Source organism: Sinocyclocheilus grahami, unplaced genomic scaffold, assembly GCF_001515645.1.
Source record: "Sinocyclocheilus grahami isolate Dianchi unplaced genomic scaffold, SAMN03320097.WGS_v1.1 scaffold7.1, whole genome shotgun sequence".
NCBI lineage: Eukaryota > Metazoa > Chordata > Actinopteri > Cypriniformes > Cyprinidae > Sinocyclocheilus > Sinocyclocheilus grahami.
In genome coordinates, this window is record NW_015505186.1 from 3,083,942 (window position 1) to 3,104,502 (window position 20,561).

Genomic DNA, 20,561 nt, shown 5'->3' on the forward strand with positions numbered 1-20,561 from the left:
GGAGAACATCTTTTCACCGGGGGTGTTTATATACACCGATAGGGAATAAGACTCAAGCATTCTGTTGTCACGACCTGTTTTAAAGTATCAGGAGAGTTTATGACAATTCATCCTGCTCATAATACCGCATTTGTTCTGTAGAAGTAACATAAGCCGAAGGGTATTTAATATCAGGAAACATAGTTTAAATAAGCCTTTGCTTTCAGACAATTTTTCCAAGTTTCGTGTTTCAAAACACTAAGAGATTATAGTATTAATCTCGTGTTTGGATGCACAAACTAAAACAATATGCAGATAATATTAAATCGCTTTTTAATCCTATTCGTTGTGACATCACCCGCTGCATTAAACAATTGTAATAATTAAATTTTAAAGCACAGCCACCACAGAATCAGACTTTAGCACATCTTTGTACTTTGAGATCATTCTGAGATTAAATACAGATTTACAATTTTAACAAGAAATAGTAAATATTAATAAAAGAAGTATTCAGATGTAACCCCCTTTGTAATCTTTAAAGGGATAGTTCACCCAAAAATGAAAATTCTGTCATTAATTACTCACCTTCATGTCGTTCCAAACCCGTAAGACCTTTGTTCATCTTCGGAACACAAATTAAGATATTTTTGATGCAATATGCAGATAATATTAAATCGCTTTTTAATCCTATTCGTTGTGACATCACCCGCTGCATTAAACAATTGTGTTTGTCTGCGCGTATAATTGTGAATATGGCTAGCAAGTCCACTGTCATTCTGTGCCATCTGCTTGAGGGGAGGATCACCTCTGGCACAGTCTTGCTTGGCTGCATTATATTCCATTCGATTTAGACAATGCTTTGTAACTAAGGCTCAAAATAGGACCCTCATGCAGTATTTATATTTCACACATCTCCCTGCGCTGTTCAATCGTATTCATTTTTTGCCGCCCTAGATCCAGATGCAGACTGCGTTTAACATTTTTTGCTTCAATGATTCACTTCAAATTTTGTAATTGAGGCTATGCGATCCTCATTATTTGTAGTGTTTGGTGCCGCACATGCAACAGAGGAGTTAGTGCATAAGGCTTTCATCTTCTTCAGACCCCAAGGGGGTGGCAGATCCATAAGCAAGGGATGGTTTCCATTAACAGTGGGCTGCTCTTTGACTAATCACCCTGTGAAGTGGTGAAGTCCTCGTGTTTTTCCAGTTAAACAGTCCCACTGCCCTGTCCTTCATATCTTCATGTATTGTACACTCTCCACTAGTTATTATATGTTTTATTCAACAATTCGTCTCCTCCGCGTCACCCTAGCACCATCCGTGTGGCGCAGCTGACACAGAATAGCATACGCTGTTTACGTTCAGTGGATACTCTCCAAAATGGCGATAGGGTGACGCGGAGGAGACAAATTGTTGAATTTTTTTTTTCTTTTGCGCACAAAAAGTATTTTTGTAGCTTCGTAAAATTACGGTTGAACCCCTGTTGTCACATGGATTAATTTACCGATCTCATTGCTACGTTTCTGGACGTTGATCGTGTCAGGACCCTTGCTGGGTGAACTAGCCCTTTAACATTTTCATAAGTAACTGTAATTTAATTACACATTACATGCAACTAGTTACTCCCCAACACTGTCAATGCTGATGTGCACTTTGAGAAAAAACTGCTTTCTTAGAGGTGCTTTTTCAGCTTTCATTCAGTAAACAATACAGTACATTACAGGATAAGCACAGCAATGCTTTATATAGATCACAATATACATAAGTACTTATTTAAAATGTATCTTTTATATTCAGCGTTTAATTTTTTTTTAACCAATCAGTGTTTTTTTTTATATAAAAGCAATATTTTTACTGTACGCATGTTTTTAGCTCATAAAATGTGAACCGTAATAAAACATATGAACGAGTAAAATAAGTTTTTTCATTTGTCTGTATTGCAAAAATTATGATGATATTGCTGGCTTTAAGCTGAATGTTTGTTTATATTTATTGTTAATTGTAATGAATAACTGCAGAACATGGCTGAGACATACAGGCCCTGAAACATGAACATAATTTCCAACTCGCCTCACACCCTCTCACCTCCCATTCACCCAGAAACATGTAATCAAGCGTGATTCAATTAATTAATTTCAGCCGGCATGTTCAATACAGCCCATCTGTCGCATATACTACCGATTTTCATACACATGCTACGTACTATAGTTAATTTGGAACATTTTGGACAGATAAATTGTGTAACGTGTGTAATGTGAGAGTCCATTTTAGAAATCCTTGCCTCCTCACCACACCCCTCCTCTTATTGGGCCCCCCATTGGCTGACCTAGTGAGGTTGCCATAGCGACATTTTTTTTTTCAGTGGCGCATGGATAATTAGCCAAACATCTCCTAACGGAGAACATCTTTTCACCGGGGGTGTTTATATACACCGATAGGGAATAAGACTCAAGCATTCTGTTGTCACGACCTGTTTTAAAGTATCAGGAGAGTTTATGACAATTCATCCTGCTCATAATACCGCATTTGTTCTGTAGAAGTAACATAAGCCGAAGGGTATTTAATATCAGGAAACATAGTTTAAATAAGCCTTTGCTTTCAGACAATTTTTCCAAGTTTCGTGTTTCAAAACACTAAGAGATTATAGTATTAATCTCGTGTTTGGATGCACAAACTAAAAGAATATGCAGATAATATTAAATCGCTTTTTAATCCTATTCGTTGTGACATCACCCGCTGCATTAAACAATTGTGTTTGTCTGCGCGTATAATTGTGAATATGGCTAGCAAGTCCACTGTCATTTTGTGCCATCTGCTTGAGGGGAGGATCACCTCTGGTACAGTCTTGCTTGGCTGCATTATATTCCATTCGATTTAGACAATGCTTTGTAACTAAGGCTCAAAATAGGACCCTCATGCAGTATTTATATTTCACACATCTCCCTGCGCTGTTCAATCGTATTAATTTTTTGCCGCCCTAGATCCAGATGCAGACTGCGTTTAACATTTTTTGCTTCAATGATTCACTTCAAATTTTGTAATTGAGGCTATGCGATCCTCATTATTTGTAGTGTTTGGTGCCGCACATGCAACAGAGGAGTTAGTGCATAAGGCTTTCATCTTCTTCAGACCCCAAGGGGGTGGCAGATCCATAAGCAAGGGATGGTTTCCATTAACAGTGGGCTGCTCTTTGACTAATCACCCTGTGAAGTGGTGAAGTCCTCGTGTTTTTCCAGTTAAACAGTCCCACTGCCCTGTCCTTCATATCTTCATGTATTGTACACTCTCCACTAGTTATTATATCATTTCTGTTCTCTCTGGCAATCTTACGTCTGCTACAATATCTCCACATGCTGTCAGTGAATCAAAGCTTAAAATTGATGAAATATCTCCGAGCAGTGTGCTCAAGCGTTCATTTGCTGGAGGTTTGCTTGCCCCACTCACCTTTGCAGAAACTTCAGATGACGTAGGGCCCTCCTGCGGTGTAGACTTTTCCTCTATCCCCTCCACAGAGCGAGGTGGAGGCCCGGGTGTCAGCGTGAGACTCTCCTTTATGATCTCAACACTGTTGGAGCGGGAAGCTAGAAGGGGAGGGCCAGGTTCAGCCTCCTCGTCATCCTCTTTCTCCTTACCACGCCAGCGCACTGTACCAAACAATCCCTTCAGGCCCTTCCGTTGCCTCCCGGGCCTCTGAGACTCGGTCTGAGCTTGCCGTTCTCCCGTCAGTCCCCGTCTGCCTTTGCGAAGCATATTTAGGAAGCTCAGAGACTTAACAGAGGTGAGGGAAGAGATGGACTGCCTCGTAGGAGTAGTTTCTGAATTCATGTTCCCACCTGTGAACTCCTCCATTGGAGCATCATCCTGTTGGCTCTCATCCTCCTGGTCAAGATCCACCTGCTCTGCCTCTGCTTCTGGGGCAGTAGGCTCATTTACTCCATCCAGGGTTTTGCTCCTTGATGGCGGTGATTTAGGGCCATCTCCTTTCCCACGTATGGAGAAGATGCTAGCGACGCTGCTCCCAGGTTTCCGCTTGCTGAACAGTTTGAAGGCTTTTCTGATTTTACCTGGAGGCTGAGGGTCACATGGCGGTGGTTCACAGCTCTCAGACTGTGCATCCATATTCCAGCTCCACTGCAGTGTGTCTTTACCTTCGACTCGACGTCTCGGTCTACGCTCACACGCTCTCTCTTTGTAACCTCAAGCTCAGATGAATGAAATACAACTCTAATGAGAATAAATAAATATATGACCTTTTCTCTTTTATATCTCTGTAGACTGTTTTTGCTAGCAACGTGCATCTATCTTTGTCTCCACTCTCTTTCCCTCCCTCTGTCTATTGCTCTTTTTTTAAGCGCTCCCTCTTTCTCTCTCTGCTGTTCCTCCCTCCCTAGCCTCCACCCTCCCTCTCCCTCTCTCTGCTCCTCTCCTCTGGCTGCTCCAGCTGGTCACCATGGCAACTGAGGGTCTAAGCAGCTTTCGTCAGCAATGGAGCGGAGCCAGGGGCTGTCATCATCCTACCCTCTTTCCTTCTTTCTCTCTCTCCCCGTCCACTCCCTGTTTTCATCCAACCAAGTGTTCCCATCTCTCACATCCCAGTTACTCATCCAGATTTATCCTTCCTATTCGTGACCGAGTTCTCTTCATATCAGCATCACTGCTGCATATGGAACAAAGGACAACACGGGCAGCAACTGGCTTGGTTTACGGCATCCCTGCTGGGATATATTTACAAACAAGCAACTCAAAATATAAATCTGATTGCAATGTTACCACTCCAAGCCTGTGTATTGAATTTATGTACATCAGAGGGAGGATATATTGAAGGGGTGTTGAAATTTTGTAATTAATATAGCTATGATTGGTATGATTTATCAAGTCTTAAACATTCTCCACATAATTTCCTTCACTTTCCCCATCTCTTATCATCTCACATGCACTGTCTTTCTCTAACAATCTTCCTTCTCTCCTTCTGCCCCTCCCACTCAACCACCCACAATCTCTCTCCCCCCCCCACACACACACGTAATTCCTGTAGGACATAAGTACATGCACTACATTATGTCCTTTTGCTTAGCTGTGTCACACCTATTTCTCTAGGGTCTTATTGACACAAGGATTCCAGTCATTAGAACTCATTTTTATCAGCATTCCTCTCGTCATGAATCTGACCCATCTTTCCCTTTCAGTATCCCCATCTCTGCATCTTTCTGCCTCTTGCTGTCTTTCATGATCTGCCAATTTTTCTAAGTAGTTCTCTCTCCCCATGTCTCTTTTTTCCATTTATGTATGAGATTACATATCACACCCATCTCGCTTTTTTGCACATCCATTTTGTTGATGTATATTTTTTCAGCAAAGTGGATTTTATTTGCACATTACAAATAAATCAATAGAGTATGATAGGTTGCGTAATTCTAGGCAAAATAAGTGTTAAACTTAAATTGGAATTTATAACCATGTTTGTTTTTTTAGAAAGCCCATGTTTCAGAAAATCAGAAATACATTACACATTTAGCAGACATTTAGTAATTTAACAGACGCATTTATCCTTACAAATGATGACAATGGAATATGAAAATGGAGAAAACAGAAACTTCTAAAGATTTTAAATTTTATGCATTTTTAGTGATGTGGCACCAATTGAGCCAGGACTGTCACTGGTTTCCCCTCAAAAGTAGTTAGGTGCATGACACTTGGTCTGCTTCTGTCTATGTACATCTCCTTTTCTGTCCTTGTCTGCTCAGTATTCTCTCTTTTAAAACAGGCCGCTTTCCTCCTTCCTTCACCCCAACGCAACGAAACAATGAATTCATTCATCCTTAAGTGGTGCTTTCATTGGGGCTCACTAAACAGGGGCGACTCGCCAGACAGAACAACACATTTCTCTGTGCTGAGACACAAACACACAAATAGTTATGAAAAATAGAGTGATAGGCTAGAACAAATGCTGGAAGAGATAAACCACCCACGAATGTGCCACCTAATTGAATAATCTTCTTAAAACATTTGTCAATTCGGTTCAAGTTTATTTTTCTACTATTAGAGGAGCCTCAAAAATCATTAAATTGCAAATCATCTATTGTGACGTACATCAGAGTGAAACAGATTACAGATAACAGAAATCTGAAACAGATTAAGTTAAAAAATGAAGGATGGAGACTTGGTTCTATCTATCGTTTGTTGATTGGATGAAGGCAGATCTAAATGGCATGGTTTAAGTTAACAAAAATGAATAGAGAAGTCCGGCATATATGTTACCAGGGAGAAGTCTGTTATTTTACTGGAAGATACAAATATGAAATTTTTCAAGGAATAGTGTACACAAAAATGAAAAATTGCTGAAAATTTAGTCACTTTCCAAGGTCATCAAAGATGTAGATGAGTTTGTTCGTTCATCGGAACATGAAATTTAACATTATCACTTGCTCACCAATTGATCCTCTGCAGTGAATGGGTGCTGTCAGAATGAGAGTTCAAACAGCTGATAAAAACATCAGAATAATCCACAAGTAAACAGTACTTGATCTGTGCATAATCTACTCCTGATTCAGATGAGACAACTTTTTCACTGGTCCTGGAGAAAGCAATATTATGGATAGAGGACTCGTATTTTAGCTGGAACCAGTGGTTTGAAATGAAAATCAATAACGTAATTAATGTTTATTACAAACATTCAGCTTTTCCCTTGACAAGGCATTAAGTGATGGATTGAAGCCATACTTTTATCAGCAGTCTGAATTCTTGTTCTGACGGCACCCATTCACTGCAGAGGATCAACTGGTGGTGATCATGTTAATGGATGAATTGTTCACAAAAGCATTTAAATTAGCATTTAAAACATTTTTCAGTTCATGCTAACTTTAATGTAACAGCATGTTACTGCTGTGCTCCATCGACTTTACAGACATTTTATCAGTAGCCTATATCAAAATTCATAGCATGGCCACCCAGTGCAAGAAGACTAATTTAGATGAATGAGAATTTCTGAATATTTCAGAGTGAGTTTAGATTTCATAAAAAGGCCCAAGCATGAGGTATAGTTTGTGCAAGCAGGTTTTGCTTAATTTATAGCTAAAAACTACTGATATATCAGTCAGCTGTGTAAATATAAACGCTCAATCACATTATACAGTCATTAGAGGCTCAAGACTGTTTTTAATTTTATAATTTAAAATGAATCTCTGCTGATTATAACTCTGCTTACAAAAGAGACTCATTATATCAATATTTAAAGTGCAGAGCACAAAAACAGTGAGTCTCTCTGTGTGTGTGTGTGTGTGTGTGTGTGTGTGAGTATTTTAGCAAGAGTTCTAAATCAGGCTCAACACAAGATCTCCTTATCACACGTGAACAGACAATTTGTTCTTTGTTCCATGTTTAGTTGGTCCTCTGACAAATTCACTTCTGAAACCTGAGGAGAAGAGCAGAGATGGAGAGAGAGAGGACCAGAGGGGTCTGTTCTCTACAGAATAGAGAAATGAAACACATCTGGCAACAATACTGCAGTTCCCCTGCAGGACAGGGCACGGGGTGGAAAACGAATCTAATAAAGCTTACAAATAAACTGACTTACCATCCAGCCCACCAAGCCAGCAAACTGTCTGACAATGAATCAAATTATGATCAAATGCAAAGTAGCACATTGATGAAGGTGACATTTGGGACATCCAGTCTAAAACTCATTAACTAGAACAGGGCTGTCCAAACTCGGTCCTGGAGGGCCGGTGTCCTGCAGAGTTTAGCTCCAACCCTAATTAAACACACCCGAACCAGCTAATCAAGCTCTTACTAGGCATAGAAACTTCCAGTCAGGTGTGTTGAAGCTAAACTCTGCAGGACACCGGCCCTCCAGGACCGAGTTTGGACAGCCCTGAACTAGAATAAACCTAGCTGGATGATTCAAATCCATCCAGACTGTAATATTGATTTCTCTCACCTTTCAAGTCCTCTCACCTCTTCACTGTCTCAGTGGACCCTTTTCACAAGACTGTGATGACGCATTTAACGGTCATCAGCATTGTAAATCCTCGAAGGTTTTTCATATTTGTATTTTTTTTTAAATGTATGTACAATTATAACACTATTCTTTGTATTTTATCACCTTTGCATCAAATTACAAAAAAACAGTTAACGCTAATGCGAGGGTGTTTCTAATGTAGCGTCTATGGGCGGAACGGTAAATTTGACATCGTTCTCTCTTCTGACAGCCGGTATAAGTCTCTCTTAATCTTTTTACTTTTATTGAAAGTCATGAAAACACTATCGTGGTGTTTTTCTTTTGCTATTTGAGCAAACGGGAATGCAAAAAATATATTCCCATTCACTGCTATTCAAGTTAACCCAACTATGACGACTTCCGCTGCTGAGAAACCCGGAAATGTGAAAAAGGTCAAAAAGATGGCAGACCAACCGTGACGCTTAAACTACTGCGCTGCTTCCCTCTGCTGACGTAATGCCGAATTGCAAGTGAAATATTAAATTAACTTTTGTTTTGTTCTGTTTCTTATTTTATTACACGAATAAAACCATAGCTGTAACACTGATGACAAATTCTCATAAAAATATTCATTTAAAAAGTGATAGATCATAGATTAATGAAACAACACCAGATTGTAACATTAATGACATATGTAAATTAACCAAATAAAAGTGGAAAAAAATAAAAGCACATTTAAACAGCGGTAAGTACTTTGACATTAACTTGGTTTGACTTAAACATGTATTAAAAATATTTAATACAATATATTTGCTGAAGTATATTTCAAAATATATTTATGTAGCCTAGATGAAGAAATATTTTTGGTCCATTTTTGTTTATTTTTGAAAATATATTAAACCATATTTTTTAATGCATTTAAAATATACATATTTTGACTTTCATATATTTCAATTTAAGAAAATGCATTCACATACAGCCTATATTTAACATTTGCAATGTACATATGTAATACATTACATACATGTAATGTAATATAATGTAATATGAAAATGTAATATAATGTTATATATATATATATATATATATATATATATATATAAAATAAACATTGTTAATTCATTATATAACTATAATATTGGAAATATATTTTCTTGCCACTTTCATTAAGCTTCGCAGTGTACAAAATATATTTGGCATATATTTAAAATATTTTGACCAGAAAAAAAATGGCCGTATAAGTAGTGAATAGTCTTTTAAACCCTCACGCCGTTGAAACAACTCAATTATTTAAGTTAAGTCTGATAAGATGTAAGGCAGAATGGCAATGAACGCTGATTTAATTTTGCGTGTAGGCTGCTGTTCCTTTAAAGGGGTCATATGATGCTTTTTTAAAGATCATTATTTTGTGTATTTGGTGTAACAGAATATGTTGACATGCTTTAATGTTCAAAAAACACATTATTTTTCAAATACTGTACATTATTGTAGGTCCTCTCTGCCCCGCCTCTCTCAAATACTTCGTTTTCTACAAAGTCCCTCCTTCCGACAAGCGCAGTCTGCTCTGATTGGCCAGCTGACCCAGTGCATTGTGATTGTATCACACAGAACTACATCGAATAAAACTGTGCGTTTATTGTATTATGAATTTAAAAAGAGTACATTGGAGAGCAATTGTCCGATAATGGGGAATTAATGTGCTGCTGCTGTGAAGTAGTTCTTTGTTTTTGTCCGCGCGCATAGATCGGACAAGACTCGTGCCGTGACGTCACCGACACTCTTTCCGAGAGTCGGATTAAAGATGGCGCCCTCTCATGCGGTAAGATGCTGTCAACGGGGTTTATCCTGGATACCTGTGATTTTTATCAACCTGGTCGTGTGCTGGTCCTACTACGCTTACGTGGTGGAGCTCTGTATATGTAAGTGTCGACCTAAGTTGTCTTGGCTAAGATGAATGAAGCACAGCAGATAAAAGTTGCTGGTTAGTTGTTGCAGTGGTTTGGGCAGGAAGTGTCAGTAACTGACTGGTACCAGATATGTATCGAAATTCCGCCCAGTTTCTCAGTATAGTGCTCATATTTTTGGATAATTCATGTCGAATGTCATAAATTGTTGATATCAAAACTTGTGTTTTGATAACAATTATTGTATGCAGTGCAGGTTCAAGCTCGAGCGATAGCTAAGCCCAGCTGTTAAACTGATTGAGACGCCTGATAATTAAAGAGCAGATACGAGAAGCGGTCTCACTGAAAAGAACGTAAAAATATTTATTTTCAATAATAGTCTCATTTCAGTCTGAACGCAGATTATACAGCAACGTTTGTCTGTCAGGAAGATATCTGACTAATAAACTTGTTTTTCATTAGTCAGAGGAGTAGTTGTTAACGTCTAGCAGTGTCATTTAGTGTGTTATGCTATACTTTTATGCTATACTGTACTGAAAATGTATAATTATCCTATATGTAGATTATCTCATTACTTGATAAAATGTATTATATGGAATATTTATGATTTTTAAAATTCCATTGTCACAATACATTTTTTTCTTCTGATAATTAACTCAAAAATGAAAATTATTGTATCATTTTTGTATTTCATAGGTGAACTGTCCATTTAAGTGTCCTGCAACAAAGCTAAACGTGATTCTTTTGTATTTTTTTTTAGATATAAAGTGTGAAACATGAATGAGCGTAAACATCTGTGCTGTTGAAGTCTATAACTTGAGCTGTTGTTAACCACTTCACAGTGAGCTCTACACTCACTGCAGTTCCACCCAGTTATTACTTCCTCATCGGTGTCTAAAAATACTAATTTCATTGTGTTTTGAGGTCCATTTATTACCCTAGTAAAGTGCAGTGATATATTATGAATCCTTCCTTATTGATTCCCCATCAACCACAACAATGGTGACCTATGAGAGTTGAAAGGAAAAGTTCAAATTGACTTTTTTTCATTCTATTTCTTATTTTATTTAACAAATGAAACAAGGGTTGTGACATGAGTGACAAACTCTCATAAAAGATTAATTTAAGCAGTAATAAGTCATAGATTAGTACAATCTAACACCAGTGAGACATACATTAACCAAGTTGAAAAAATAAGACTTGATGAAAAAGACTTTATATATGATGCATACATTTAAACATCCTACATATTTTGACTTTGAAAGTACTTTTTAATGATTAAATTAAATATTTAATAATTTATTGAAATATTTAATAAAATAATAATAGTTAAAATAATAGTTAATTAACAAAAGAGATTATTTAACCTTTAAGTTCACAAATGAAGCAAGGGTTGGAACATCAATGACAAACTCTCATAAAATATTATTAGAATAAATATTTAAACACTTATTAAAATGTTTAATAAAATAAAAATGAATGTATAATGAAAACAAATATTTAACTATTAAAAAAAAAAATCTCTTTTAAAAACCAACTCCTACTGTCAGAGATTTCACTGACTGTGCCTTCACGACATGCATCTATCAGTCACTTGAGTCGTCATGACAACCAGGGTATTCCATCCGTGATGGACACAAGGCTCTTTCTGACCAGATGGCAGTACCAGTCGCCCGGCGCTCTGGCCTTACTGGGCTGATCTGGTGGGAACTGGAAGGGTGCTGAGAGAGAATTAGTGGTATCCCAGCACTCAGCAGATGGCTTTGTGAATTGGGCCAGTTGTTCTTGATGGGATTGCTGATAGACCTTTGCTTCTTGTTCTTTCTCTCTGCAGACACAATCGCCAACACAGAGGAGCAAGGTAAGAGGAACTCCAGTGTAACCAAGCACACAATATTGCTTAACAGTTAACAAATCCTTTTCTTAGCTAATCTGGCCTCCTGCTGTTCTCTTAATCACATGTTTTGTCACACCAGAATGAACAAAACATCCCATTTAGATTATGAAGTAACAGCTATTATTGTTATTAAGTAAGTATGAATTATGATTTGTTTTACTAAAATTCCCCTCATGCTGTTTTTCTTGCAGTTATTTATCTGATAGTGTTTCACGTCTTTTTCTTCATGTTCATATGGTCTTACTGGAAGACCATCATTTCCAAGCCTGCCAGCCCCTCTAAAGAGGTACTCTTTCTCTCTATTTGTCTCTCTGTTTTTGTTCCTTTATTTACATATTTAATGTTTAATATAGTCTGAGCCATATTTTATTTTACATAGTCTATTTCTGTTGCTGTTTTCTGAGAATGTGGGCAAGTTGTACAACTTGTCCATGTTGCCATCTGTCTAACCTCTACCAAGTCACAGATGAATTAATAGATACACCATCTTAAATGGCTGATTTTATAGATATTTTAATTATTAGGCACTGTATTATTTGCATGTAGTATTGTTTTTTCCTCTTCGTAACACTATCAGAACAGACATGTTTAGATTCAGTAGTCCTGTGTTGTTATTGTTAACTAAAAATAAAACTAAAACTATTCAAATCAAAATAAAGCTTATTGCTTGGCTCTCAGGTTCTCATTCCACGTGAGCTGTGTGGGAGCAAAATAATTATCATACTGTAATGTGTATGTGGTTGGCTTCAGGCTCTGTAATGTTCCTCACATCTGGAGGAGCAGCAGCAGCTTTAAACTCTGGCTGCTCTGTAGTTTTATTACCACATAATATAATGACAGAGAAGAGGAAGAAAGATGTGAAAAGAAAATAGGCGGTTTGAACTGCCTGTGGGATGTGAGTTGTGGCTTAGTAGTTAGCACACATGCTCAAACAAGTCCGGCTCACAGAATTTCGTCATGTGTCTGTTATCTTGTCAATAAAGATGGCAAAAATTATACTAAAAGTGTCTTTGTTAAAAATTAGAATATCTGGTTGAATTTAGTTGCATATGCAGATTCACATTGGTCTATTCTCATACACATCTCCGTCTAACATCCTGTTGTCTCTCTTAGTTCTGTCTCCCTAAAGCAGACAAAGAGCTGTATGAGAAAGAGGAGAATCCAGAGGCCCAGCAGGAAATCCTGAAGAGAGTGGCCAGAAATTTGCCCGTATATACACGCACAGGATCTGGGGGTAAGCTTAAAAACGTACAGTGGCGTTGAAATCCCCCATTCTTCTTTTTTTCTGCATTTATTTCAGCCCCAACCACTTAATACGTTTGTGTACCTTTTGAAAGTATATTTAAAATGTATAACTTATAACACAAAATGTGTCATTTAAAGTTTGCATCAACTTTTTTTACTCAAACTGTTACGGTGATAACATGTCATATAAAAATTAAAAAGCATTAAATGATAAATATTTTTTTTGTTTTTAATATTTGCATACTGTATTGTGATTAGCTCTCTTTGACTTATACACTACCATTCAACAGTTTGAGGTCAGTAAGATTTTGTTAATATTTCTAAAAGGCTATCATCACGACCACTGCATTTATTTAATTAAAAATAAAGTAAAAACCGTAATATGGTGAAATATTACAATGTAAAACAACTGTTTTCTATTTTAAGTTATTATTATCATAAATATAATTTATGTCTGTAATGCAATGCTGAATTTTCAGCATCATTATTCCAGTCTTCAGTGTCACATGATCCTTCAGAAATCATTCTAATATGCTGATTTGGTGCTCTAGAAGAATTTTCTTTAGTAGTTGGCACTGTTGAAAACAGTTGTGCTGCTTAATAATTTTGTTGAAGCTGTGATAATCTTATTACAGTATTCTTTGATTAATAGAAAGTCCTAAAGAATAGCATTAAAAAAAAAATATATATATATATATATATATATATTATAAACCTTTTTCCTGACCCCAAACATTTGAATAGTTGTGTATCTATCCATGTCTATACTAGTGACACAATGTTCCGTTTTTTTGAATGAGTCCTCTGTCCTCCTCAGCTATCCGGTACTGTGACCACTGTCAGTTGATCAAACCGGACAGATGTCATCACTGCTCCACCTGCGACAGGTGAGTCCACTCAGAAAGCATAGTTGCCTTGCTTGTATTGGATTTGCACTATGTATTTTGATCCTTTTTGTTTTTCCCAGATGCGTCCTGAAAATGGATCACCACTGTCCATGGTACGTACATCTGGGGATGCGTTCAATTTGTAATCTGAAGTTGCCACATAATCTGTTTTAGGTGCTTTAGCTACTATGTATCTTATAACTCTGTTTTTCCAGGGTTAATAACTGTGTTGGATTCTCCAACTATAAGTTCTTTGTGCTGTTCCTGGCGTACTCTATGCTGTACTGCGTCTACATCGCCGCCACAGTTTTGCAGTACTTTATCAAGTTCTGGACAGTAAGTCCACACATTCACACAAATACATCTGATTCCTTTCATTTATCACACTTCTCGCTTCTCACCTTCTGCTATTTCAGAGAGTCAACTTCAGCTTGTCTTTCCATTAATCTGTTCTCCTGTCTGCATGAAAATTAACTGCAGATAGCCTAAAGAATTATGTGAAGGCTAATGTACAGTCAGGTGGTCATTATCACAAAATAAACCTCAGGGAGAGGATTTATTTAGTTTACTATATCCTGCTTATTACACAGCTACACACTAAATAAATAAATATATATATTGATTGAGTTTAAATTATTTTAAGGGGCAAATATAAAGACTGAGTATAAAGATTTCTATTTCAAATAAAACTTTCTATTTATCAAAGAGTCCTAAAAAATAAATAAAATTAAGCAGCACAACTGTCTTTAACATCAGTAATAATGAAAAATGTTTCTTGAGCACAAAATTAGCATATTAGAATGATTTCTGAAGAATAACAAAATATAAAACAGTAAATAGTAATATTTGTACAATTTTGCCATTTTTTTTATTGTACTTTTGATTAAAATTTTTTTGAATAAAATAAGCCGTTTTGTTGATTTGAGACTTCTTTCAAAAACATCATACCAAAACCAGCCTTTTGAATGGCAATGGATGCTGTATTTTTTATTTATATGCACTAATATAACATTATATATTTCCTCCATATATTTTTACTAAAAGATTAATATTCATAAATGCCATGCAATGATCTGAGACACAGAAAGAAAGAAGAAAAAAGGGATGTGTCTGCTTCTAACATTCTGTTTGTGTTTTTAACACTTTGTCTGAAGCTTTGCAGACGGAGGGCTATAGAGCATTGCCCGGAGGTAAACCACTCACGCTTGCTTTGCACTGTTGTGACTGTGGGCGTTGGTTTTGTGTTGCACTGTTGACTCATTTTGCTTAGTATTCTCTTACTGCTTAAAATAAACAGCAATGTTGCAATAAAGAGTGCAGTTTAGCATATTACATATACAGATGCTTTTTAGTGGTACAGCAGTCAGTTCTTACCAGACATGGATGTTAGTGTTGAGGCTGTTAGATCAACAGGTTTTCTTGAGCTCTACAACTACATCTGTTACCAGTAAACAGTTTTGGTAATGTGTGTAATTTTTTTGCCCTATAGTTTGATAGCAGCACTGGCTCAACCAGTGGTGTGTTTGGGATGGGAATTTTTGTAGTTTAATGAAATAATGAAATATACACTGGAATATTTTATGAACCTATCCCAAAACAAAACACTTTTTTGTCAATATCTCACGTTCTGCTTTTCTGCTTTCTAGAATCACCTGCCAGACACTCATGCAAAGTTCCATGTGTTGTTCCTGTTCTTTGTGGCGACCATGTTCTTCATCAGTATTCTGTCACTCTTCAGCTACCACCTGTGGCTCGTGGGAAAAAACAGAACCACTATAGGTAAGATGATGTTAATACTTGCTGCTGCTTTTTCTTATACTTTTTAGTTCATTTCTAACTGTACGAGTGTTGTTGTTGCTTGCTTTTTTTTCATCTCCTCCTTTTCCTTCTCCTTTTTATCATCTTTTTTGGTTGAAATGTTGTTGTTGTTGTCTTGGAGAAGGAAAGGAAGGAGAAGAAAGAAGTAGAAAAATAAGGAGATGGAGGCTTTTATTCCTCTGTCTCCTTTTTCTTTTACTTCTCTTTCTTTTCCTTCCTTTCCTCCTCTTTCTCCTCATGCTTTTAGTTGAAATCATCTCCAACTATTGAAATGTTATTAATATTTGCTCCTCCTTCTCCCTCTCCTTATTCTTCAGCTTATTTTTCTTATAGTTCTTTAAATAATTGTGGTTGGTTGTCTTTTGGTACACTGCGAACACTGCTGTTTCTTTCAGGAAATGAGTAAATATAGTAAATATAATTATTGCTTATTTAGATTCTAATTACTTCCTCGAAGAATTTCAGTCCAGGTAGATATTCCCTTGTTCCTGTCACCGTTTGTTCTTCTAGTCCTCCTATCTCTTTGTTCCATATTTTGACCTATTTTTCATCATCGTTTCTTACTGGCAAGGCACATGTTCAGACAACAAATAAAACTTTGCTGATAGAAGTGAAATGTAAATGAATGTGGGGGTGGATTGTGGGCGTGTTTATGAACAATATTTAGGTCAAACTTCAAGAAGGAAGAAAAACTATTCTGTGCTCTACAATGCAGTTTTGATGCACCTCCCAAAGTTTGTTCTAAAGTTAAGGGTGTCATTTGTGTCGTGTAGAGCAGGAACAGACCGCAATCTAATCTCTCATCCGTCTGTTCAGAGGCGTTCAGGGCACCGGTGTTCAGAAATGGCCCAGATAAAAATGGCTTCACTGTGGGCTTCCGCAAGAATGTCACCCAGGTGTTCGGAGACCAGAAGAAGTGTTGGTGCTTGCCCCTTTACAGCAGGTACAAAACACATCCATCAAGCATCATTTGTAGGGCCCTATGATTTCTACGATGAGGAAAACATGGGCAAAAATGCAGAATCCAGTCATAAAAATGGAATTTACTGTATAACGCAGAATGTCACGGAATTTAATAAATCAAAAGTAGGTCAGAATACCTCAATCAAAACGAGATTTGGACTAGAGTCTGTGAATATTAAGTTGCAAAAATACCATTTAAATATGAATCCCGCATGTTCTACGTGTCTCGTTTACTACACACACTGAAGCGTGCGTAACACTCATGGTGTTTTCAGCCTCTGTCGCCTCAATATATGAGTACATGAACATGATCTCTAGATGCTCTGAGAGTCATGCTTCATGAGCATTTTACCGTTTCTTTTGAGAAAAACTATCGTCATATATACAAACAGAAACCTAAAGGTCTTCACAGCAACCCGTCAAAATAAAAGTTTGTGTGAATGAATTGCGCAGACGTGCGCTTTCGTTTACTACACACACTGAAGCGTGCGTAACACTCATGGTGTTTTCAGCCTCTGTCGCCTCAATATATGAGTACATGAACACATGAACATGATCTCTAGATGCTCTGAGAGTCATGCTTCATGAGCATTTTACCGTTTCTTTTGAGAAAAACTATCGTCATATATACAAACAGAAACCTAAAGGTCTTCACAGCAACCCGTCAAAATAAAAGTTTGGTTTAACTTGAAGAATCTTTGACAGAAATATATTATTTAATGTAATGTTAGTACTACTACTGCTAATAAAATTATTAAAACATTATTCTTTAAGGCAGCGGTTCTCAATTCCAGTCCTCGCGTACCCCCGCTCTGCATGTTTTGCACGTCTCTCTTTGTTAACACACCTGATTCAGATCATTATCTCGTTAGAAGTGAGCTCCGTGCATGAACTGTGTTCCGATTGACATGGTCCCTACACAGTGTCCTTTGCTCCCTACTCCCTGAGCAGGGGAAATCTGTTGAAGTTTACTTCACTTCGGAATATTCATTTACAGATTTGCGCTGCGCCGCTGCCTGCAGCGTCTTCACACACAAACGAAACTTACTAGAGAAGCGTGAAGTGGGACATAATATACCTCTGTAAATAAATACAATTTAAATTCCCGTCTCGCACACTTAAATGCCCTTTGTCTGGAACATATGCGCTCCCTTCAAACTGGAATCATGGAGGGATATCCGGTAATGTCCACTTCGCAGGGCACTTACAGTCAAATATAACAAACGTATGAAGCAATAAGAGAAACACAAAATGTGCAGAGCGGGGGTACGCTCGGACTGGAATTGAGAACCGCTGCTTTAAGGAATATTTACCAGAATAATTTCTGGCAAAAAAAAAGTTAATATTTTTTTAATGAAATCAATTCATTAGAAATGCTTTTGATTATTAAAATTTAATAAAACCATTAAATTGGAATCCAGAAAATTAATGGAAAACACAGAATTTGGTCAAAATATACCTGAATTTGAACATTTATTTTATAGGGCCATACAATTTTTATTTTTATTAACATTTAATACATTGCTGTAAAATTGTGACGACATGAAAACAGAAAACGGAACCCAGAGAAATTAAAACGGAAAAAAATGGAATTTGGAAAAAAATAAAACTGATTTCATAGGGCACTACATTTGGGATTTTACAGTGTTTAAGAGGAAGAGTTTTTCTCTGCATTTCAATTAAAGATTACAAAACGTAAACTTTTTTTTTTTTTTTTTTTGGAATAATGGTACACTAATTAATCATTCACAATTCAGTGCAGGAATGTGTATTAAGACCATTTTAAATTCATGTTAATATTAAATATATAAGCATTCTCATGAGATGTTTTCGGCAGGTTATGGTAACTGTTAACTGTTTTTTTCCCTCTAGTTTGGGTGATGGCTACACATTCCCTACCCGCCTAGTCAACGTTGACTCCGAGCAAGGCAATGTTGAACACCGGGCCATTAAATGGTAATTACAATCTCATTTGTTAACAATACCACTAGTCACTTGAATGACACAGGGCTCCAGATTGCCGGTGCCAGTAATTTTTGAGCGCGGTCGCACTAGCGCGACCACCGCGTTGTTCAACTCGTAAGTGCTGCCATTTCTGTTGCATATGAGAAACTTCAAACTGCAAAAGAAATGAAAGCAAAACTAAATTGCGCTACTCGTTTGAGCTGCGCAGCGCGGACCGTGACGCAAACAAACTTGTCCGAGCTCAGAACAGCTTTACTTGGGAGCCAAAGTTGATTTCGCAACACTGTTACAGCACAGCACTGCGAGATCCAGTGAGAAGCGTTTGAATTCGCCGCAGAATGAATAAAGATTGCTGCGAGATCTAATGAAAAGCATTCAAATTCTGCACAGAAATCTCTGTTATAAACAGATCAAACGACACTGACATAGAAAACTAGAAAACCAGTAACGCTGACTATAACCATGGTGTTGTGGCAGAAATAGTCGAATGTTATCATTACATTAATTTCATTCATTAATGTAATGATGTTCTCTCTCAAAAGGTTTGTACAACCTTTTGAGAGAGAAATTCAATCAGTTTTCAGTTACTTTCAAGCATTTCACACAAATGTTTCGAGCATTTTAAAGCTCCAAAATGATCCAATTTGAATGTTATTTTTAATGGGATGACCAAAATATACTGTGGTGAACAAACACGTGTGTAAAAAAAAATCACCATTATAAACTGTAGATGGCAGCAGAAGAGCACTTATTGGCTTATTAGTAATTAATTTATAGTTTTTCCTTAATATTTTGAAATGATAAAATAACAATTATAAAATCCCTATTATAAAATATCAAATAATCAAGAAATCAGATTTTGTCAGTTTTGCTCTTTTTTTTTTTTTTTTTGTGTGTGTATGAAGTAAGAAAAGCTACAAAGTGCTCATAAATGTGCAAAGTGCTCATAATCACTGAAGTTGTTGGTCAGTTCCATATAAGACTATAGAAGAATAATGGTACATTTAATAAGAGTACATTTATATACCTTTTCTACATAAAAAAAATTGATTTTGCAGGTTACTGTTGTTAATAAAATAAATTTTGTAAGCTTCCCAACTCAAGCTTAGTGCTTTACTGTCAAATGTGTATAAACATGAAATGAACATGTAATATTTTTAGTAACTGCACTTATTAATGCAAAACGATAGTAATTTTATCTCATATATATTTGTCATATCCCTCTAAAATTAAAAGAATACTGCACATTGTAATTTCTATGAGTTAAGTCTATTTATTATCAAAGCATTTGTCAGTAATACAGTTAAAATGGGGAAAATATGTGAATGATTGCATTGCAGGCTGGTTAAGGTGTGCCCCTAAATTTTCTGCTTGTGCTCCTAAAAATGTTTAGTCAGGGCTCAGGGGCAACAGTGCTCTTAGTAAAAATAGTTAGTCTGGAGCCCTGTGACAGTATAATTCTGCAGTTTGTCATGATGACGAATTAAACTACTATAGATCATTTTTCCCCTCAGCTGTTTCAGATCATTTCATTATGTCGAACCTTTTTTAATCCCAGATCTGTTTTCCCAGAAACATAGTCGTTAATAGTATAGTGTAATGTGAGGTGAGGCAAGTGAAAACATCCGTAAACGTTTGTGACTGACACATAATGGTTATGTTAACAGCACTGTTGATGGACAGACAAACCCCAGACCTCTGAGTGAGTCACAGAATCATCTCCTAGGCAACAATATGCACTCTGAGGAGCAGAAAGACAGCAGCCCGGTGAACATCGGTACGTCAACTCTCAGCATTCACACCCCTCATATATGCCCGAGAACACTGTGAATTTGAAGCATCACTAGACTATTAAAAATCCAATGATTTCCCTGAAGCTTTACTGAGACGCACTGTTCCTTAATATTCACTCGCCTGCTTCCTAATGTTGTCAGCTGATTACACTGTAATATGAGGAAATGTATG

General features: G+C 36.9%; 1 protein-coding gene and 1 long non-coding RNA gene across 5 annotated transcripts in view; one reads left to right on the forward strand and one right to left on the reverse strand.

Moving 5' to 3' along the window:
- Positions 1 to 5,859: 5,859 nt before the first annotated feature.
- Positions 5,860 to 20,561, reverse strand: part of LOC107589330 (uncharacterized) — an 18,915-nt gene continuing 4,213 nt past the window's right edge. The window contains exons 2-3 of the long non-coding RNA XR_001609665.1: positions 11,381 to 11,383; positions 5,860 to 5,871 (exon numbers count right to left, since the gene is read on the reverse strand). This is a non-coding gene — a long non-coding RNA (uncharacterized lncRNA). The remainder of the gene's footprint in view (positions 5,872 to 11,380; positions 11,384 to 20,561) is intronic.
- On the forward strand, positions 9,669 to 20,441 carry LOC107589301 (probable palmitoyltransferase ZDHHC20). 4 transcript variants are annotated; one of them, XM_016277699.1, is made up of 12 exons: positions 9,669 to 9,836; positions 11,656 to 11,682; positions 11,910 to 12,004; positions 12,832 to 12,952; positions 13,781 to 13,850; positions 13,931 to 13,963; positions 14,066 to 14,186; positions 15,005 to 15,040; positions 15,497 to 15,629; positions 16,485 to 16,611; positions 18,504 to 18,587; positions 20,264 to 20,441. In XM_016277699.1, exons 1-12 carry the CDS (start codon positions 9,719 to 9,721, stop codon positions 20,424 to 20,426), a joined length of 1,128 nt encoding a protein of 375 aa, XP_016133185.1. In that variant the 5' UTR covers positions 9,669 to 9,718; the 3' UTR covers positions 20,427 to 20,441. The 4 variants fall into 4 exon arrangements, with proteins under 4 accessions (XP_016133185.1, XP_016133192.1, XP_016133201.1 ...); XM_016277715.1 differs by having other exon boundaries at positions 9,760 to 9,836; positions 11,478 to 11,682; XM_016277723.1 differs by lacking the exon at positions 9,669 to 9,836 and adding an exon at positions 11,392 to 11,559.

Excerpts from the sequence above, each read along its gene's own strand:
- LOC107589301 (XM_016277699.1), top strand. The coding sequence starts at position 9,719 with ATGGCGCCCTCTCATGCGGTAAGATGCTGTCAACGGGGTTTATCCTGG. Across the intron at positions 9,837-11,655 it reads CGTGGTGGAGCTCTGTATAT|ACACAATCGCCAACACAGAG; the intron begins GTAAGTGTCGAC and ends TTCTCTCTGCAG. Across the intron at positions 13,851-13,930 it reads CACTGCTCCACCTGCGACAG|ATGCGTCCTGAAAATGGATC; the intron begins GTGAGTCCACTC and ends TGTTTTTCCCAG.